The sequence below is a fragment of the Chenopodium album genome, chromosome 16 (genome assembly GCF_948465745.1).
Source record: "Chenopodium album chromosome 16, dcCheAlbu1.1, whole genome shotgun sequence".
NCBI lineage: Eukaryota > Viridiplantae > Streptophyta > Magnoliopsida > Caryophyllales > Amaranthaceae > Chenopodium > Chenopodium album.
In genome coordinates this window covers 35,678,809-35,696,368 of record NC_137849.1, presented here as the reverse complement: position 1 = coordinate 35,696,368, position 17,560 = coordinate 35,678,809, and the positions used below count along the sequence as shown (strand labels likewise).

General features: G+C 33.5%; 1 protein-coding gene across 1 annotated transcript; it reads left to right on the top strand.

The window, feature by feature from the left end:
- Positions 1-224: 224 nt before the first annotated feature.
- Positions 225-13,334, top strand: LOC145585179 (sterol 3-beta-glucosyltransferase UGT80B1-like). The gene is made up of 14 exons (XM_081641909.1): positions 225-1,033; positions 3,422-3,576; positions 4,315-4,557; positions 5,313-5,424; positions 6,510-6,680; positions 7,423-7,486; positions 8,600-8,657; positions 8,750-8,927; positions 9,085-9,215; positions 10,211-10,313; positions 11,574-11,650; positions 11,932-11,979; positions 12,327-12,476; positions 12,991-13,334. Exons 1-14 carry the CDS (start codon positions 811-813, stop codon positions 13,192-13,194), a joined length of 1,917 nt encoding a protein of 638 aa, XP_081498035.1. The 5' UTR covers positions 225-810; the 3' UTR covers positions 13,195-13,334.
- The last annotated feature ends 4,226 nt before the right edge of the window (positions 13,335-17,560 follow it).

Sequence of the window (17,560 nt, the reverse complement as noted above, 5' to 3'; positions counted from 1 at the left end):
AAATTTCTTTTGAGCAGAGCAGAGCAGAGCAACTCTAAAGAACGGGGCCTAACTCAGTCCGACAAGACCTATTCTGAACCCGGCTTGCACACCGAATCTGACAGCTAAGAGGTGGGGGGCTTGATTGTGGGCCTACACTATGCATTGCACATTATCGTCATAATTTCCAAAGAAGTTAACACACGGGCACTGCTACACAAACGTGGTCGTTGGCATGTCCAATACGAATACCCCAATCATTATTTTCCTTTTACTCCAATTATCATCACCCCAATTCCCTCGTTAAAAAAATTGCTGTAAATTACAATTTGCAGCGTAAAACAAAAAAATAATTCAATTACTAAAACTAGCCTACGACTATACAGTTTAAACTTCTCAATCATACAAAAGTCTTAATTAATTCTGTAAAAACCCACTTCAAAACCCCCACTTTTCCGGGATTTTTTTTATAAAGATTGTTTTTTTGGGTTGCAAATTTAAATTTACGCAGAAAAGTTGCTGCACCTAACAGTCTTTTTATACTTTGATTTTGACTAGCGGTTTAAACTCTGGCCATATCTACTGTTTCAGGGGATTTATGTTTGATTGGTTCAATTAATTAATTTGTTTTATTTTATTCAATTGAATTTTTCCGGTTGAATTGGGTTTTAATTACATTTATGATTTTGGGTTAAATTCTTCAATTTTTTGATATTTAAATTTTTGGGTTTGCTTCTGATTTTTGTGGGCAATTTTAGAATCAGATTTTTACAATAATTTTTATTTTTTTATTGGGTATTAGCTTGAGAAATTGTGTATGATATACTTGAAATGGAGAATAAAGGGTGTGATAATCAGGCAAGTAATTTAGAAGAAAGATATGATATTGGGGAAGAAATTAGCATTGTTGAGGAACATGAAATTCGAGTTGTTGCCGATTCCGAGGCAGACAATAAAGTCTTACATAATAATGATGATGTGAAGAAAGATGATCATGTGCATTATTTGAGGCAATCTTCACTTCCAGAAATTCATTCCAATCCTCCAAAAAGAGGTATATTTCTTGTTATTGCTTTTGTGATCATTTTGTTTTGTTAAACTTTGTTGTGTTGCTAAATTCGAGTTTAGTCGGAAAGTTTTGTTGATAGGCAGCTAAATTCAAGTTTAGTTGGAAAATTCGACTTTAGTCATAATGTTATACGTGGAGCTAAATTCGACTTTAGTCTCAAATTTCGACTTTAGTTAGAGCATAGTTGTGGTCTAAATTCGAGTGTAGTCAGAATATTTTCGTGGAGCTAAATTCGAGCTTAGTCGGAGAGTTTGAGTTTAGTCAGAATAATAATAATGCCATGGTGCTAAGTACGAGTTTGGTTGGAAAGTCCGAGTTTAGTGAGAATAATGTTGTGGAGCTAAATTTGAGTTTAGTCAGATGATTGCTGTGGAGCTAGATTCGAGTTCAGTTGGAATCTTGTTGTAGAGTTGTATTAGACTAAATTTGAGTTTAGTCTAGAAATTGTTGAGGTCATCCTGTACAAGGGTATAGACAAAGCAAGTGCATAATTAAATTATTGACAGTTACATCCATTACATAATATGCCCTTGTCTCTAATTCTAGTTGGCTAATCACTGTTCCTCACCTTGTAGCCAATAGAGGTCTAGAACGGATACAATGACTATACATGTTATGGTGATTCGTGATCCTTAGAAATACTAGAAAGTCTAGAACGGATAAAATGACTTTATTATATGATTGGTCTTCCCCAAAGAATCTTTTATTAATTATAACAATAACATGAAACATAAATAATAGATAATTTAACAATTATTTATAATTTGGAATATTTCATGATTGAAACCATTCATTCCCTTTGTTTTTGATGTACCCAATTACTATATACTCTTGCTTCTAAATGAAGTGAATGGGGTGTAAGTAAAAGGTGGATAATATCACTGAAAAGAGTGAAAACATGGGTAAGAAAGAGTTGGATACAATGAGAGAGAATGAGTAGAAAGGTGTAAATATGTGGGGTAAGATAGGGGTGGGGGGAGATGGTAAAGTGTGTACCAAAATTCGAATAACATAGAAGTGGGCACATCATATAAAAACATCTCGTGGAAAGTTGGTACATCAATAAATAATAGAGGGAGCATGTATTTTTTTTTTTTTTATGTTTGCTAACAGTATGTATTTGTTATATGAAGTAGCTTATAAAAAATAGTCAAATTCTCAGCTGATAAACCAAGCATGTGTAGTTTAGAATCTCTTGGCTTGTTAGTCTGCATTAAAATAGGAATAGATGTCCCAATGCCTTCCATTAGAACTGTACTTGATAATCTCTCATCATAGTCAATTCTGTTGATGTCCTTTTTGTCTGCTTCGTATTAGAATTGAATAAGATTTTCTTATATGTCAACTGAATGGGTTTCAAATCTCGATTTGATTTAATCAGTTTTTCATTTATCTTACAGAGCTTGGTATATTATTTTCTGCAAGGCAGCTGTCTTGGTTTTGTATTGAAGCTTATGTAAAAATAATTTCCTTCCTAACAAATCAAAAAAAAAAAGTCTTACTTTCGTTGGAGTTTGATCCATAGCTTACGCAGTACCTCAGTTTAGTAGATCGAATGTACAAAAGTTAATTTCTGGCTTGTATCTTTCTTATAAAGGAATGTATTGGAATATATTTTTTCTATGAATATCTATCTTCAACTTTCCAATTCCTTCTTTTTTTCTTGAACTCCGTTTTTAGTAATTCAATTAGAGTACTTATCTAGTCAATTGTCTTGACCTATGCTGTACATACTTTGACTTTGTATCCTGAGGTCCAAATGTCAAATTTGCTGTATCTGTTGTTATGAACTATAGATGTTCAATCTGGGAATTTGTGAAGAGGCACTGCTGTTGGAGCTATCTACTTTCATTAACAGTGTGTTTGGATAAAGAAAGGGGAAGGAAAAGAAGGGGAGGGTGGAGAAGAGGAGGGGAGGGAAGAATGTTGAGTTTTCCTTCCAAATCTCTCCATTGTTGGAGGGATCAATTTCCTACAATTTAATCCCTCCATTTCTCTCCCCTCCAATCCCCTTCCTCCCTCATTTTTTATCCAAATGAAAGATACCTAATCTCTCCATTTCCCTTCCCTTCTTTTCCCTCCATTTCCTTCAATCCAAACACACCGTAAGTGAATCTCATTCATAATCCTATAAGGTTGCAATCATGTATTTCAAGGACCATGTGCTTTTAAACTTGTACATAATGTGGGCGGTGGTCTCTTGTATTATTAGCCAGTGTAAAACAGTGGTTCAGCAGTCAGAGTTGGATACATGAAAAATACTTTTGAAGTTTATATAACTTGTTATTATAAAAGTATAAAATCCTGTAAGCAGTGTGATCTCACTCATATCTGCACTGATATTCTTACAATGCTCAATATCTCTCCTGGCAGGGTTGGATCACAGTATTACAGCGCCTTCAGGTGGTATTGAAGCCCATAAAAGTTTATTGGTTGATAAAAATGACATCATAATGAGCAAGTCTAAGAGTCATCAGGATAGTAGAAGACATGATATGAGATTGGATAGACTATCACAGCGTGATAAGGTAATATAAGTTGAATATATCTGCTACTGCAGGTGTCTTTTCAAACCTAAAGTTAGCATCTGTTTCTATTCATTTAGTGACAATGTGTTTTATAGCTAGAATTTGCTAATGATTAATGTTGTCAAAATGTAGAGGGACGGTAGGCTCATTGAAATCCATGTACCTGATTTAATAATTATTGTTTTTCTAAATTTACTAAACGTACAAGGTATAACAAGGTGTCTTCATCATTGAGGTTTTACGGAAGAATCAACTCTGTTGATGAAAAACATCCAAGTGGAACAAATTTCAAAAGTAGTTGTATTTAAACTGAGATTATCTAAATCAAAGGTTATTATTTATTAAATAGGAACATTGTCAATTTCCAGGAATTTGTTTCAGAAAGTTATCATTTTTATTCCGATTGACTAGTTATTGACCCAAGGGCTTTGAAATAGTAAACACTTAATCCCCTTAAATAGTAAATTATGCCTTTATACCATACCTTTCTTTGTCAGATGCAGCCGCAGGCACTATGAGATATTTATTTTATTTTATTTTTTCTGGTAATGAGCTGATGGGTATAATGTTGATTTATTTGCTACTTTTAAAAGAGTCCTGTTTTCTTAAGTTTACATTCATTGTACCTTAAAGAAGTCAAAACTCATTGTAAATTTTTCTCTGCTAGTAGCCTTCATACGTACAGATTGCATGGAGTTATGTATCATTGATGAAGTTTATTGTTCTTGTTAATCTCAGGAAAAGCTTATTGCAAACTTAGTCAAAATACAGAATGATGGAACAGTGGAGGTGGATTTATCTAGAAATTCGTCTGTAACTTCTGAGCTTTTGGAGCTTCATTCTGTTGAAAGTGCTTCTCTTCCTGCTGATGAAATTGTTCCTAATCACAATAAATCTGTACCAAGATTGCAAATTGCCCTTCTTGTTGTTGGGACAAGAGGAGATGTTCAACCTTTTCTAGCTATGGCAAAGAGACTTCAGGCAGGCTCACAAGCTTTAATCAAATTTGTCTCTTTTTTGTTAGATGCTCTTGTAACTGATTGTTGATGATCATGCTTTTAGCTTACAAAATGTACTAACAATGAACTTTCGTACATCTGAAAGGGATTTTTGTTGTGTGTGTGTGTGTGGAAGATGGGGGGGGGGGGGGGTTGGAAATAATGTTTGGAGTGACCTTTAACTAGTTAACTTGTTAACTTGTTTGCACCTCGAACTAACTTCCGCCCTTCTTGTGAAAATTAAGTTTCGGCATGCAATCAATGAGGGATGTGGGACTAGTCAGAGCTTTGTGAGACTGACTGCTTCATACTGCTAGAATTTTATTTGGCTAGGAGTTGGGGGAGTGTTTGAAGTGTTTCATGAATATCCAACATTACATACTTATGTGACATTATTATTTTGGAGTACCTGTGTGAGTAATTGAGTATTCTTATCCTAGAGTTCCCCCGTCACTGACAATGAGATGTGAGAAATATATCTTTTTCTTCTCTGGATTTGCTCTTATTCATGCTGCTTTAAAGCTTGCAGAATTATGCCTTTGCTGAAATTGCTCACTTTGATCATAGTTGGCTATATTAGTAACTATATTGGTATTGTGTTTTGTCAAGAGAGATTAAGTGTGCTGTTACTAAATTTTGTCGCACATCTTCGTGCATTGTTTTCCTTGTAGATGTGGGTCTTTATTGTAAGTCTTTTGCAAATTTATGGGGCTAAAAGTTCATCTATCCTATGTGCAGGAATTTGGTCATCGTGTTCGATTGGCTACGCATGCTAACTTTAGAGATTTTGTCAAATCTGCTGGTGTTGAATTCTATCCCTTAGGTGGTGATCCTCGAGTTCTGGCAGGGTGTAAGTTGTCTCAGATCTTTTATTCTCTTTTTTACTTTCTTTCTGCTTCATTAGCTTAATCATCTACCCCCTTATTGCTTTATCTGCTGATTACTGTTTTACAGTTGGCCTCCGTGTGTTATTTTGTGAGCTGAGCATCAACTAGGAATATCTATCCTAAAGAATTAAAGATTGACCTTGAATTTGTTTGTATTGATTGCAAAAGACCAAAAGTCAATAGCTCTCTAAATATTTGTTTTATACATCCATTATAGCTTACTGATCCATAGGACCATGGTGGCAGATTATACATGTGAGCCATTGCTAAAGTCAGATTGATTATAACACAGACTAGCTTGTCTAAAGCTCAATTTTTTTTTCAACCCAAATAGTTTACTTTTCATGTTCTTGCCTCATTATAATTGTGGTTTGTAAACAATGTGGTGTTTTGCATATCAGCGAGTTTCAAATGGTCTCTGGGTTTTACCTGTGATTGGAGAATTAATGCATGCTAGACATCCTCCATTGTTTTACACTATTGTCAACACTTATCATCTCGAATGTTTTCAAAACTACACAAATTTCCATTTGATACTGTTAGTTTTTTACAAAAATTACAATGGTTTATTTTTTGCTCTGTGATCTGTGATTGTGTCAAACATTCGTTGAATGGGAAGTATCATGACTTTGAGGTATTACTAGACTTCCACTATTTGCAGGTACTGAGTATAGACAATAGTGTCTTTTTGACTAAAGAAGAAATTGTAGCCTTAACCTATGTCTGCATTCTGCATGGCCTTTCAACAATTACCAAATCATACACTTTTTCCAATTTCTTGTGAATAATGTTTTTAATAAAATTGAATACTATACTTTGATTTTGTGGTCTATATACAATTATACAACTTGTTTCCACATCAACGTTGCATGACTCTACACATAACTATTTGTTTAGAAAATAGTTAGAAATTTTGTTGGCATTGGATAGATGCTGTAGCTAGTCATATATTATCACGCCCATTTGTTACACGGTAGCTTGTTTTTTGTTGCATCTAAATCTTTTATACCACTGAGATAGATTTTTTCCATTGCTTTCCGGGAATCAGATATGGCAAGAAATAAGGGGCTTATTCCCTCTGCCCCAGGAGAAATTTCAATTCAACGGAAGCAATTGAAGGCTATTATAGAATCACTTCTTCCTGCATGTACAGAACCAGATACAGAGACTAGCATGCCTTTTAGAGCTCAAGCAATCATTGCTAATCCTCCTGCTTATGGTAAGCTCATGGCTTGAAAAATGAGTGTTGACGTATCATATATGAATGTGACGTTCCCAATTATCAAGTTATTGCTGGAGTTTGATAATAGCTTTCTATCATAACTGTCTCAAATCCTTCTGTGATAATTTTTTTAATTATTTCAGGTTTGTGGTTGGATGCAGGGATATATACCTTTATAGCTTCTTTATAGTGGTTGCAACTGATACCAACATTGTTTTAAAATTTTGGAACCACATAACTAGGTCTTGAACTTTGCTTAGATATTTGTGCTCCCTCCGTTCTATATTTTCTATCCAATTGATGCTTTTTTTTATTTTTATTTTTTTTATTGTTGTAACTTTAAAGTATTTAGTGCAATGTTAGTTGTCACTTATAAGGATGAAATATCAATAAAATACTACTAGGTTACTAGCCAGTGGCAACTTGTGAACCTTTGTAATAAAACTTTATTCTTAACATGCATAACATAAAAGATAGATGATATTGTATATACTACGTAGGAAAATAAATCAACTGATTAACTGCTCAACTGCTTTGAGCAACATAGTCTATATAATTGGATGTGAGCAAAAGTGTACCTGGGAGAGTTGGTTGTATACGTATCTTGAAGCTGTCTATGCATTGTGAGCATTTGTCAATTTGTCATAACGGGATTCATTTGTTGTCTGATTGGCACTTTTGATCATTTTCTTTATTTCTCTTATAAGGCAGTCTAATAATAAGTTGATATATATTGCAGGGCATGTGCATGCTGCAGAAGCTCTTGGTGTACCTCTACACATATTCTTCACAATGCCATGGACGTAAGTTATCACACTTCACCTGTATTATCTTATTAAATTGGATGTACATTGTCTCTGCCCCACAAGTGGGTTTCTTGGAGTAGTCAACCGGGGGGGGGGGGGGGGGGGGGGAGGGGGGGAGGCCTAGACCCAAAACCATGATTTTGGAACTTATATTTTCGTTAAGTGTCGATGCATGCTGTCTATATTTTAGCATCTGCTTGAAGATGTAATACTGTAAAAAAGGGAGAAGAAATTTTAAATCCACCAAAAGATTGCTCTATACTTAGTCTGAGCATTCTATAGCTAATCTGAAAGATCATATAAAAACTGAATACATTAAGATCATATATCGGATCTACCTTATTTTTTAAGCCCAAGCCAAATTTGAAAATTTCTGGTTCCATGTGTCAAAACGGCTTTGAAGTAGGTAATTTAGGACACTTGGTGAGACAGATATTTCTAGCAGCTAGTAATGTGGGTAATTTAGCAAAATCAGCTGGGTTTGAAAAAATGGGCAATGCTTTCTTTACAGGCTTCTTGTTGCACATTTTGGAAATGAGCACAAGAATCTTCTTGGGCACATCCTTATATTTGAACTCCAAATCAATTTTTTGATGTAGCATATTGAGGCATGTGTTAAAAGGGACTTAGGGATTTTACTAATATCGACATGCATATGCAATTCACTACTTCAGGCAGTCTGTCAATACTTCTTTGTGAACATGTTTACTTTTACCTGAAAAATGAAAAATCTTCGTATCGTTACTAATTATTACCTCTGTCCCTAGATAAAAGTTCCATTTCATCCAATAACCTTGTCCCTAAATAAAAGTCCCATTTCACATTTATCTATTTTGTTTTTATTCATTTATAATCTACCAAGCCGCTCCCCCCCCCCCCCCCCCCCCCCACATCTTATTTATAGTTACTTTTATTCAACCAAACTCCACTATCTTATTTTATATATTCAGCGTTAATTAATTGAACCCCACATTTTTTTTAGCTTTCTAAAACTTTTGCAAAAGAGAAAGAAGACTATTATTTGTGGAAGGAGGGAGTAGCAATTTTTCACGTGCTCTTGAAAAATGTGATATGTTATAATTTCTCCTTACACTTCTTTATAATAGGCAGGCCAACGTATGAGTTCCCACATCCACTGGCTCGTGTACCACAAAGCTATGGTAACTGGGTATGTTACTGTAATTGGTATATTTCCTGGCCCTCTCTTACCCCAACTGGTTTTCTCTCTTAACATTTTTTTTGTTTGCACCTCCTGAACAGTTGTCATACATTATTGTTGACTTGATGATATGGTGGGGCATAAGGAGCTATATCAATGACTTCAGGAAAAGGAAGCTGAAACTTCCTCCTATTGCATACTTTAGCATGTACCATGGATCTATATCTCATTTGCCTACAGGATACATGTGGAGTCCTCATGTTGTTCCAAAACCAAAAGGTAACTGTATTGATTGATAACCATGTCATATATTACTGTCATATTCAAGCCATTGGTGCAATAACAAGATATCTGCTTCAATAATAATGTTGTTTATTGTTTTCTCTGTTGTTTGGACTTCTTACTTTTAAATCTCTAATGTACTTATGTTTTACAGATTGGGGTCCCTTGGTTGATGTTGTTGGTTATTGTTTCTTAAATCTTGGTCCTAAGTATCAACCAAAGGGAGCATTTGTTGAGTGGATAAAGAAAGGGCAGAGACCCATCTATATTGGATTTGGGAGTATGGTAAGACCACCTTAATCCTTCTATGAACACTAACAGTTTTGTAAAACTTGCCACTTTTCAAACTGCCGCAATAAAAATCACATCCTTCTTGACACGTCTGTAATGGTGAATATTAACAATTGAACACTAATGGTGCATACAAAAAAGGTGTATGGAGTAATAATAAAGTTATGGAGCATTTAAAGTTCAAGTTATTCATTAGCCAAATATACAATCCTGTTGTATTTTCCCCTTTTTTCCATATTACTTGCATCACTTTGATTGGACATGTTGCCAATTCAAAACTTTGACTATTAAGATCTATAATTATCAATTACAGTAATAAAATTATGAAACAAATAATGGTTTGAATATATACATTAAATGAACCCAACACCATCTACATATTAATATTTGTTTTCATATCTCGCATTAGCATAAAAAGATGTTCAAGGTGGTGTATGTGAATAGTGCAAAAAGTCAAAATGATGTGAGTAATCTGGGACAAAGGGAGTATTGTAGGTTGGTTTGTATTGTGTTAAAAGAATACTTCTTAAAATTTAAAAAAGCAAGAATAAGGCTAAAATCCATTAATGTGTTCATTTAGAAAAAATAAAAAATCACATTGTGAAGGCTGCAATCTGTTTCATTCATTCGTTAGAAAAGCCACTTTTGCAGCTTCATCTGTGATTTTTTTCCCTTAGTTGTTGATGTTCCTCTCTGTCATGTGAAAGCTGGATCCTCAAGGTTTTATCATGTATATTCATAGTTTACTTTCTTTATTAATTGAAAACTTCCAGCCTTCTACAGCTGCTGTTCTCTCTTGGATTTGGATAGCCAAAATCCCACCAAAACTATTAAAGGATTTGAAAAAATAAAAGCTCCCTACTTAAATTAAGTAAGAACAAGAAGCACTATAGATTGCTTGATAATATATTAGTTTTACATCTTACCCTAAACCACTTTGTCTTTAGGAGTTCTTGCTGTGTGCTTACTCATTCTTTTATCATGTATAGCCTCTTGAAGATCCCAGCAAAACGACCAGTATCATATTGGAAGCATTAAAAGATACTGGACAACGTGGAATACTCGATCGTGGCTGGGGAGACCTTGGTATTTGTAAGTGTTCATTTCCTGGCTATCTTTCCTTGTCAGTTGATCATTTCTGTCTGCAATTATTATAACTGTCTTTCCATTATTTTGCGGCTTTGTAATGTAAATGAAAAACTCGTTAAATTGCGACTACTTTATCATCTTTTTGTAACCTGAATGTCTTCCCATAGGTTGAATGGGGTTGGAAGCGCATAGATTTAGGACTGACTATTAGACTTGCTAGTGGATTAGATTAATATGTAACCTGAAAGTCTTCCCATAGATTATGCCCAAGAGAGAATAGTTGAAAGTGTCATCTTGGCTGCTACCCTTTCTGGCTCTCTTCACCGCAATATGATTTCTATTGTCAATCAGCCCTGCCTATTGTCAGTGCTCACCACTTGCTTCTATTATTTTCTGCTGCTGCTCCTTTGCTTTCTTTGTCTTCTTCTGCTTCTCTGTTGGCACTGCTGCCTTTCCTCTAATTTTCTCTAGAAGTCGGTGCTTGTGGAAATCTTATAAGACTTGTTCTAGCTGTATCTCAAGTACTCTTAACAGATCCAGGCTTCACGAATATACAATTCTGGTGTTAATGTTCAAATAAGAGAGTGATTATAACTCTGGTGTTAATGTTCAAATAAGAGATCGATTCCATTAACCTTATGGGTTAAGGAAAGCTTACAATTTTCAAGTTCCACAATAATGGGGGAGGAAACACAAAATTAGAACATCCGCTCTGGCTCTGTAAGCCAGTAAAATGCACAATACTTCACTAACAAAGTACAAAGTGATACAACATTTACAAAGACCCTCAGAGCAAGAATATAATTGAATTAAGGAAAGAAGTGGTGAAGTACATAGAATATATTGGACTTGCATTAAGCTAACCACTTCATGTTATCCAACATCCCTTTATTCCCCAGAACATGCTCGAAAATGATGTTTTTTTGTAATAACTCCATTCCTTGATTTCTTCTATAGCTTTCTGCAAGTTTTTTCCTTATCTGCTAAAGGCTTTATATAGTCTTGCTTTATAATGCTAGCCCTAAACCTTTCTAGTGCAATATGAGTAAGAGTTCATATTTTTGGCTTGATTCTCATCCATCAGCACTTAGCACTCAAAAGTCAAGACTTCATGGGCAGAATTGGACATTAAAAATAAATTGATAACGGTTCTTTCTCCTTCCAGGACACATAAGAAAACTAAATAAGAAAGATAAGTAATCTTCAAGTCTTAATTTTATATCTGCTCTATTATTCATCTAAATGATAGTCTGTGTCATGCAGTTTCAGAAATTCCGGATCATATCTTCCTTCTTGAGAACTGCCCCCATGATTGGCTTTTTCCTCAATGTTCTGCCGTGGTGAGTTAGACTAATTCTCATGATAGTTGCTTGTATAATGTCTGGATTTGTATTTTGGGAAAAAAGATTGTAATCTAGCTTCATGGATATAATATGAAGCTTCTTGCCCCAATTTGAATTAAGGTTTACCAACTTGGATTGTGACCTTCAATGGTTGTGGTTGAATAGCTGTTCAGTTTATGTTACGTCATATGCAATATTATTGTATATGGATATAATAAATAGTGTGCCTTGCTCTCAGTGAATTAACACTAATTCAATTGTTTTCCACAAATAAACAGGTTCATCATGGTGGTGCTGGAACTACAGCCACTGGACTAAGAGCTGGTGTAAGTTTTTCAGCTTGTTTGTTGCTTATTTCTGGAACATGTGAATATCTTATGTTATCCATGCCTAAAATTCACTTGCTTCATGCACCCTTTGGAAAAGCTGAACTTGCCTGTGTTCTAAATCCTTCGTTTTCCATCTTCCAGTGACATTAAAGACTATTGAATCATATATTGAGCCCACTCTTATCGGGCTCGTTATCTAATTGCTTAAGTAATACTTGTAATATTCTGGATATAATAATCAGCAATGTATAGGTTCTGCTGTTTGCCTGGCAGTCAGAATTTGATGCTGAAGACACCCGATGTAGTTGAGAAAGTAATTTGACTTCCTATGTTATTTATTGCAGTGCCCAACAACTGTAGTACCATTTTTTGGCGATCAGTTCTTTTGGGGTGATAGAATTCATCAGAAAGGTTTGGGACCTGAACCAATTCCTATTGCTCAGCTCAGCATCGACGCTCTGTCAAGTGCTATACGATTTATGCTCCAACCTGAGGTACTTTCCATTTTTAACTATATGCATCAGTTGCTGTTTTTCCCACTTACTGATCTATACATTTCCGATTGCAATTTTGTATTTGAACGTAGAAAAGATACAAGCCATGTTCAAGCAAGCTCTCTTGTATTGAATGGCATATGTTATTTGAGGTGGAGATGTCTTTGATTTAAAGGCTCTCTGTGGACCTGACATCATGAGCGTTGTAGGATAATTTATACTGCGATTGACATTATGTGAACTGTTCTGCCTGGAGAGTACTTATGAAGAAATTAAACACTAGGGAAGAAATATGACATTAGGATATTGGTGTATGTATAAATATGAATTGATATGTATTTCTGTCTTGCATTAAGCTACTACATACTGAAGTTGGGCTGAAGTTTTTCTTTCTACTGTTGGAAAAAAGAAACATAATAGAATTGCTGGATGATATGCAATTACTGGGGGTTAATATTCTGGTTTCTCACCTAAAGTTGGTGGTACAAATTAACTTCACACTGTAATGTTTCAGGTCAAAACACGGGTGATGGAGCTTGCTAAGCTGATAGAGAATGAAGATGGTGTTGCTGCTGCAGTTGATGCATTTCATCGGCATTTACCTCATGAAATGCCAGTACCTCCAGCAGCAGCAGAACCAGCAGAAGATGAATATTTGAACCCAATTCAGTGGTTGTTTTTGCAGATCGGAAACTTTTGTTGCCGTGTTTGTTCATAGGTTTCTGCTGGTGCTAGAGGTTTTGTACAGTTACATAGATTTTCATCCTGCTCATGTGCAATTTATTCGCGTCTTGATTAAATTTACAGAATGGCTTAGCTTGAGAAGAAAACTAGTTGCTGAAACCCTCTTTTTTTTTTTTTTTTTTTTTTTTTTTTTTTTTTTATTTTTTTTTATGTGGGTGGCGGGGGTTGATTATGTATACATTTTGTTTTTGGTCCTTGACCTCTCTTTCACCAGGGAAATAAATGATTCATGTAATCAAATTCTGTTTCATATAAATTTTGATTTCTATTTTAGCATAAATTAAAGGTTGTTTGAAGTCCAATTGACCTGAGTTTTTAGCTCTAATCATAAGGCAAATTATCCTAATAATCTATAGCATTTTAAACATAGAGATTATATTCTACAACATAGAAATTGCATTGCAATACACTTCGTAGTATTAAGGTGTAAGCATCAATATATATATATTATATTACTAAAACAGACACTAAGAATGACACGTGTCATTTTCAGGTGCTGTTTTTTCCCTCCAAAATCCCCTCCCTAGTTTTTCCTTTTTTTTTTTTCTGACACAAAATATTCACCCAATCATATAATATACTAGATGTAAGCCCATGCGATGCATGGGTCTAGTAAATCATTTTATTTAATTTAAAATTTTGTATATTATAAAGATCATTCGTTAAATATATGGATAAAAATTCTAATATCATAAGATAATTTTTTAATTTTAACACTAAAATTTTCTTTTGTTGTTTTATTTATTTTACGTGACGCTTGACTTTAAAATCCCAAATCTATTCATTAATTTTGCTTATGTGACAATTTAAATTTTTAATTCAAAAAAAAAATGACAAATTTTGTTTTTTTATTGATTAAAATAAGTCTTTTACCTATACGTTTTTTTTAATATACTAATTCTGTTTAAAATATTAGTCTCATTTATAATCTTTTAACTATTAAAAATTATGGGGAATTAGTCATATGAGATTTAGTTTTATTTGTCTCGATGAGTACATTATTAAAATCAAACTTTTATAATATTTTCTAAGGAGAGATTAAAGATATTTGCGATCAAAAATTTTCATCCATATATGTAAAAAAAGATAATTATTACTTTTTTTTTTAAAAAAAAAATAAATTTAGAGAAGATAATTATTAGTGTTTTTTTTTTTAAAAATAATTTAAAGTTTAATTATTCACTATTCGTTGTTTTTAACTATGTGTTAAAATTTTTAAATTTTATTCGTCACTTTTGCTTAGGTGGCGAGTAAATTTTTTAATTCTAAAGCAAATTATTAATCTAATTTTTCATTGGACAAAATAATACCTCTTCTTATGTGGTGCGCCGAATGCTCCCGAAAAATGCCTACTTTATTTATATATATTAGATTAGATTTGTGTTTATATTGATTCATATACTTTTCGTTTCTATAAGTAATATTTTCCATTCTATGTAACTTTTAGACTACATATCTAATGTAATATATAGAGTTTCTAAATTTTTACTAAACAAACCTAACGTAAAATTAAATTAACTTAGATAAAATTAAATATACATCTAAAAATTAAAAAATATTTTCCATGGAAAATTTATGCTAAATTTATAATAATAATAATAATAATAATAATAATAATAATAATAATAATAATTAAAGATTTTTGTGAATACGACAGGTAAAACATGTACTTTGTATTAGGTTGTAGCTATTGAAGCGGAAGGTATAACAAGAAAATTTTAGTTTTTTTCTCTACCAGAGATAGAAAATTAATGAGTCAACTTCTCTTACATAATTATGTGGAGCAATATTTATTTATTTTTTGATTAATAAAATGAATTTATAAAAAAAAATACATATACCTTAAATTACTATTTAAATTCCGTTCCTTTATTTTTTTTTATTGACCATTAGTAAATGAGTCCTTTATTACTAATTGAATTATATTTGTTTTTTTCCTATAGGATTAGTAATTTAATTTATAAACTGCAATCGCACGAGCACTATGCTAGTTGCAATATAATAGAAAGTTAACATTTTTTCAAAGCATGACAAATTTTTTCAATCCAAATTGTATTAAGACACGTGAATAAATGTCATGTTTTATCAAAAGCATATATCACACGATAATCTTGTTCATTTACACACAAGCTAACACGATATTTCATACTAATTTACAAAAATCTATAATTAAAAAAAGTTTCACTCCTATATACTATTAAGGAGCATGAAAAAATTGTTCACTTAGTCTTAATCTTAAATGTCACCTTTTTACTGAACCATAACAGGTCTCGTTCTTTATGTATATATTTCACATGCAAGTGTAATGTGTTATGTATAATGGTTCTTACGACAAGAAACTTCATATTACTTAAATAATTATCACCTAAGAGCTGAGATCTACATTAAAGTCATGTTCTTGATGTGTATATTTCACACACATCTAACGCGTTATTTGTGTTGGTTCTTGAGACACGACACTCCATATTACTTTTAATAATTATCACTCCAAAACCGCTGTAAAAAACTAAGTCATGTTCTAGATGTATAACACGATACTCAATTTACTTTTCAAATAATTTGAAATCATAAGACAATTCATTCCAGTTTCTAAATTGTATTAAGGCTCGTGAATAGATAGAAAACTCATTCTTAATTTCAATTGTAATAAATTTTAAAAGGAATGATTGATCAGTAAGGCGTGTGTAAATCATGGTAATCCTTTATGCATTTGCACACGTCTTAGTTGACATGTGTATTGTGTAATGATCCTGGTAATACAATATTTCATACTAATTTACAAATCACTGTAAGTTAATAGTGATTTTATTCCAAAACATTATTTAGGTGTGTGGACAAATCAATTGTTCAATCAACAAGGGGAATAAGAAAAAAAAAAAAAAAGCAAGGGGAAAACCGTCACTATAATGTGGAATTGGAACGGTAACACATGTTCTGGTTTTAGGAAGGGTAGAGATATGTCACTTTTTTCCAAAACATGATAGGTCACGTTCCTTATGTGTATGCTTCCAAAGCTTCACTGTAAAGACGGCTCTAGGCCGTGTTGGGTTGTGCCAAACCCACGTGCTTTGGGGTTAGTTAAGCCTGGCCCATGGCTCGGCCCATGAGTTTCGTGCCGTGTCGAAGTTTTCAAAAGGTTGGGCCGTGCACGGCCCAGGCCCATGTGCCATTGTGTCGGCTGTGCTGAGCTTGCGTGCCTAAGCAAAATTGCATTGATTTTAGCATGCTTTGACGTGTCAGGCCTAGTCGTGTCGTGCCTTATCGTGCTTCTCCCACATAAAGGTAGCCCACGACCTACATGCATAGTATCGTGCCTGAGCCGTGCCGTGCTTTATTCGTGCTGGGTCGTGTCGGGTCGGCCCGTCCCAGTGTCATCTTTACTTCACAGAAACGTTCTGTATGGTTATACTTCACACGAAAGTCTAACATGTTTTGAGCGATGGTTTTGTGACACAATACTCTATATTACTTTAGTAATCATAACATGAAAACCAAGGTGAAAAAGTAAGTCACATTCTTTAAGCATGTATATCATAAACCTCCTCTGATTCTTTTTAAATGTATCAATTGTAAATAAGGAAGTTTCAAATTAGATACATCATTTTCCTTTTGAGGTTATAAGCTCTCTCTAGCTCTCTCATATCATATGAGTTCTCTTTTTTTTTTTTTTTTTTTTTTTTTTTTTTTTTTTTTTTTTTTTTTTTTTTTTTTTTTACTACGATTTCTCTAAACTAAGTGTGTTTTTTTTTGCAAATGATGCATCTAAAAAAAAAAAGTACAAGTCTGATGTGTTTTATTATTTGATGATTCTCGTGACACAATACTCTGTATTTCTTTAATAATTATCACTTTAGAACAGAGGTCAAAGATTAAGTCGCGTCTTTAGAATAGAGGTCAAAGATTAGGTCGCGTTCTCGGTGTATATATTGTATTTCACACATAAGTCTAACGTGTTATGTGCGATGCTTCTCGTGATACGATACTCCATATTAATTTAAAAATTATCTACCGAGAACTAAGGTCAAAACTAAGTCAGGTTCATGATGTATATTTCACACATAACTCTAACGTGTTTTGTGCAATGGTTCTCGTGACACAATACTCCATTTTACTTTAATAGCTATCACTTGGGTACTAGAGTCAATAATTAAGTGAATTTCTTGATGTATATATTATCACACACAAATACAATGTGTGACATTTCTCGTGACACAATACTCTATATATTATTATAATAATTTCAACCCGAGCACCAGGGTAAAAAACTAAATCCCGTTCTTAATGTGTACATTTCACACACAAATATAACGTGTTATATGTGACATTTCTCATGACACAAT

Excerpts from the sequence above, each read along its gene's own strand:
- LOC145585179 (XM_081641909.1), top strand. The coding sequence starts at position 811 with ATGGAGAATAAAGGGTGTGATAATCAGGCAAGTAATTTAGAAGAAAGA. Across the intron at positions 4,558-5,312 it reads CTATGGCAAAGAGACTTCAG|GAATTTGGTCATCGTGTTCG; the intron begins GCAGGCTCACAA and ends TCCTATGTGCAG. Across the intron at positions 6,681-7,422 it reads TGCTAATCCTCCTGCTTATG|GGCATGTGCATGCTGCAGAA; the intron begins GTAAGCTCATGG and ends TATATATTGCAG.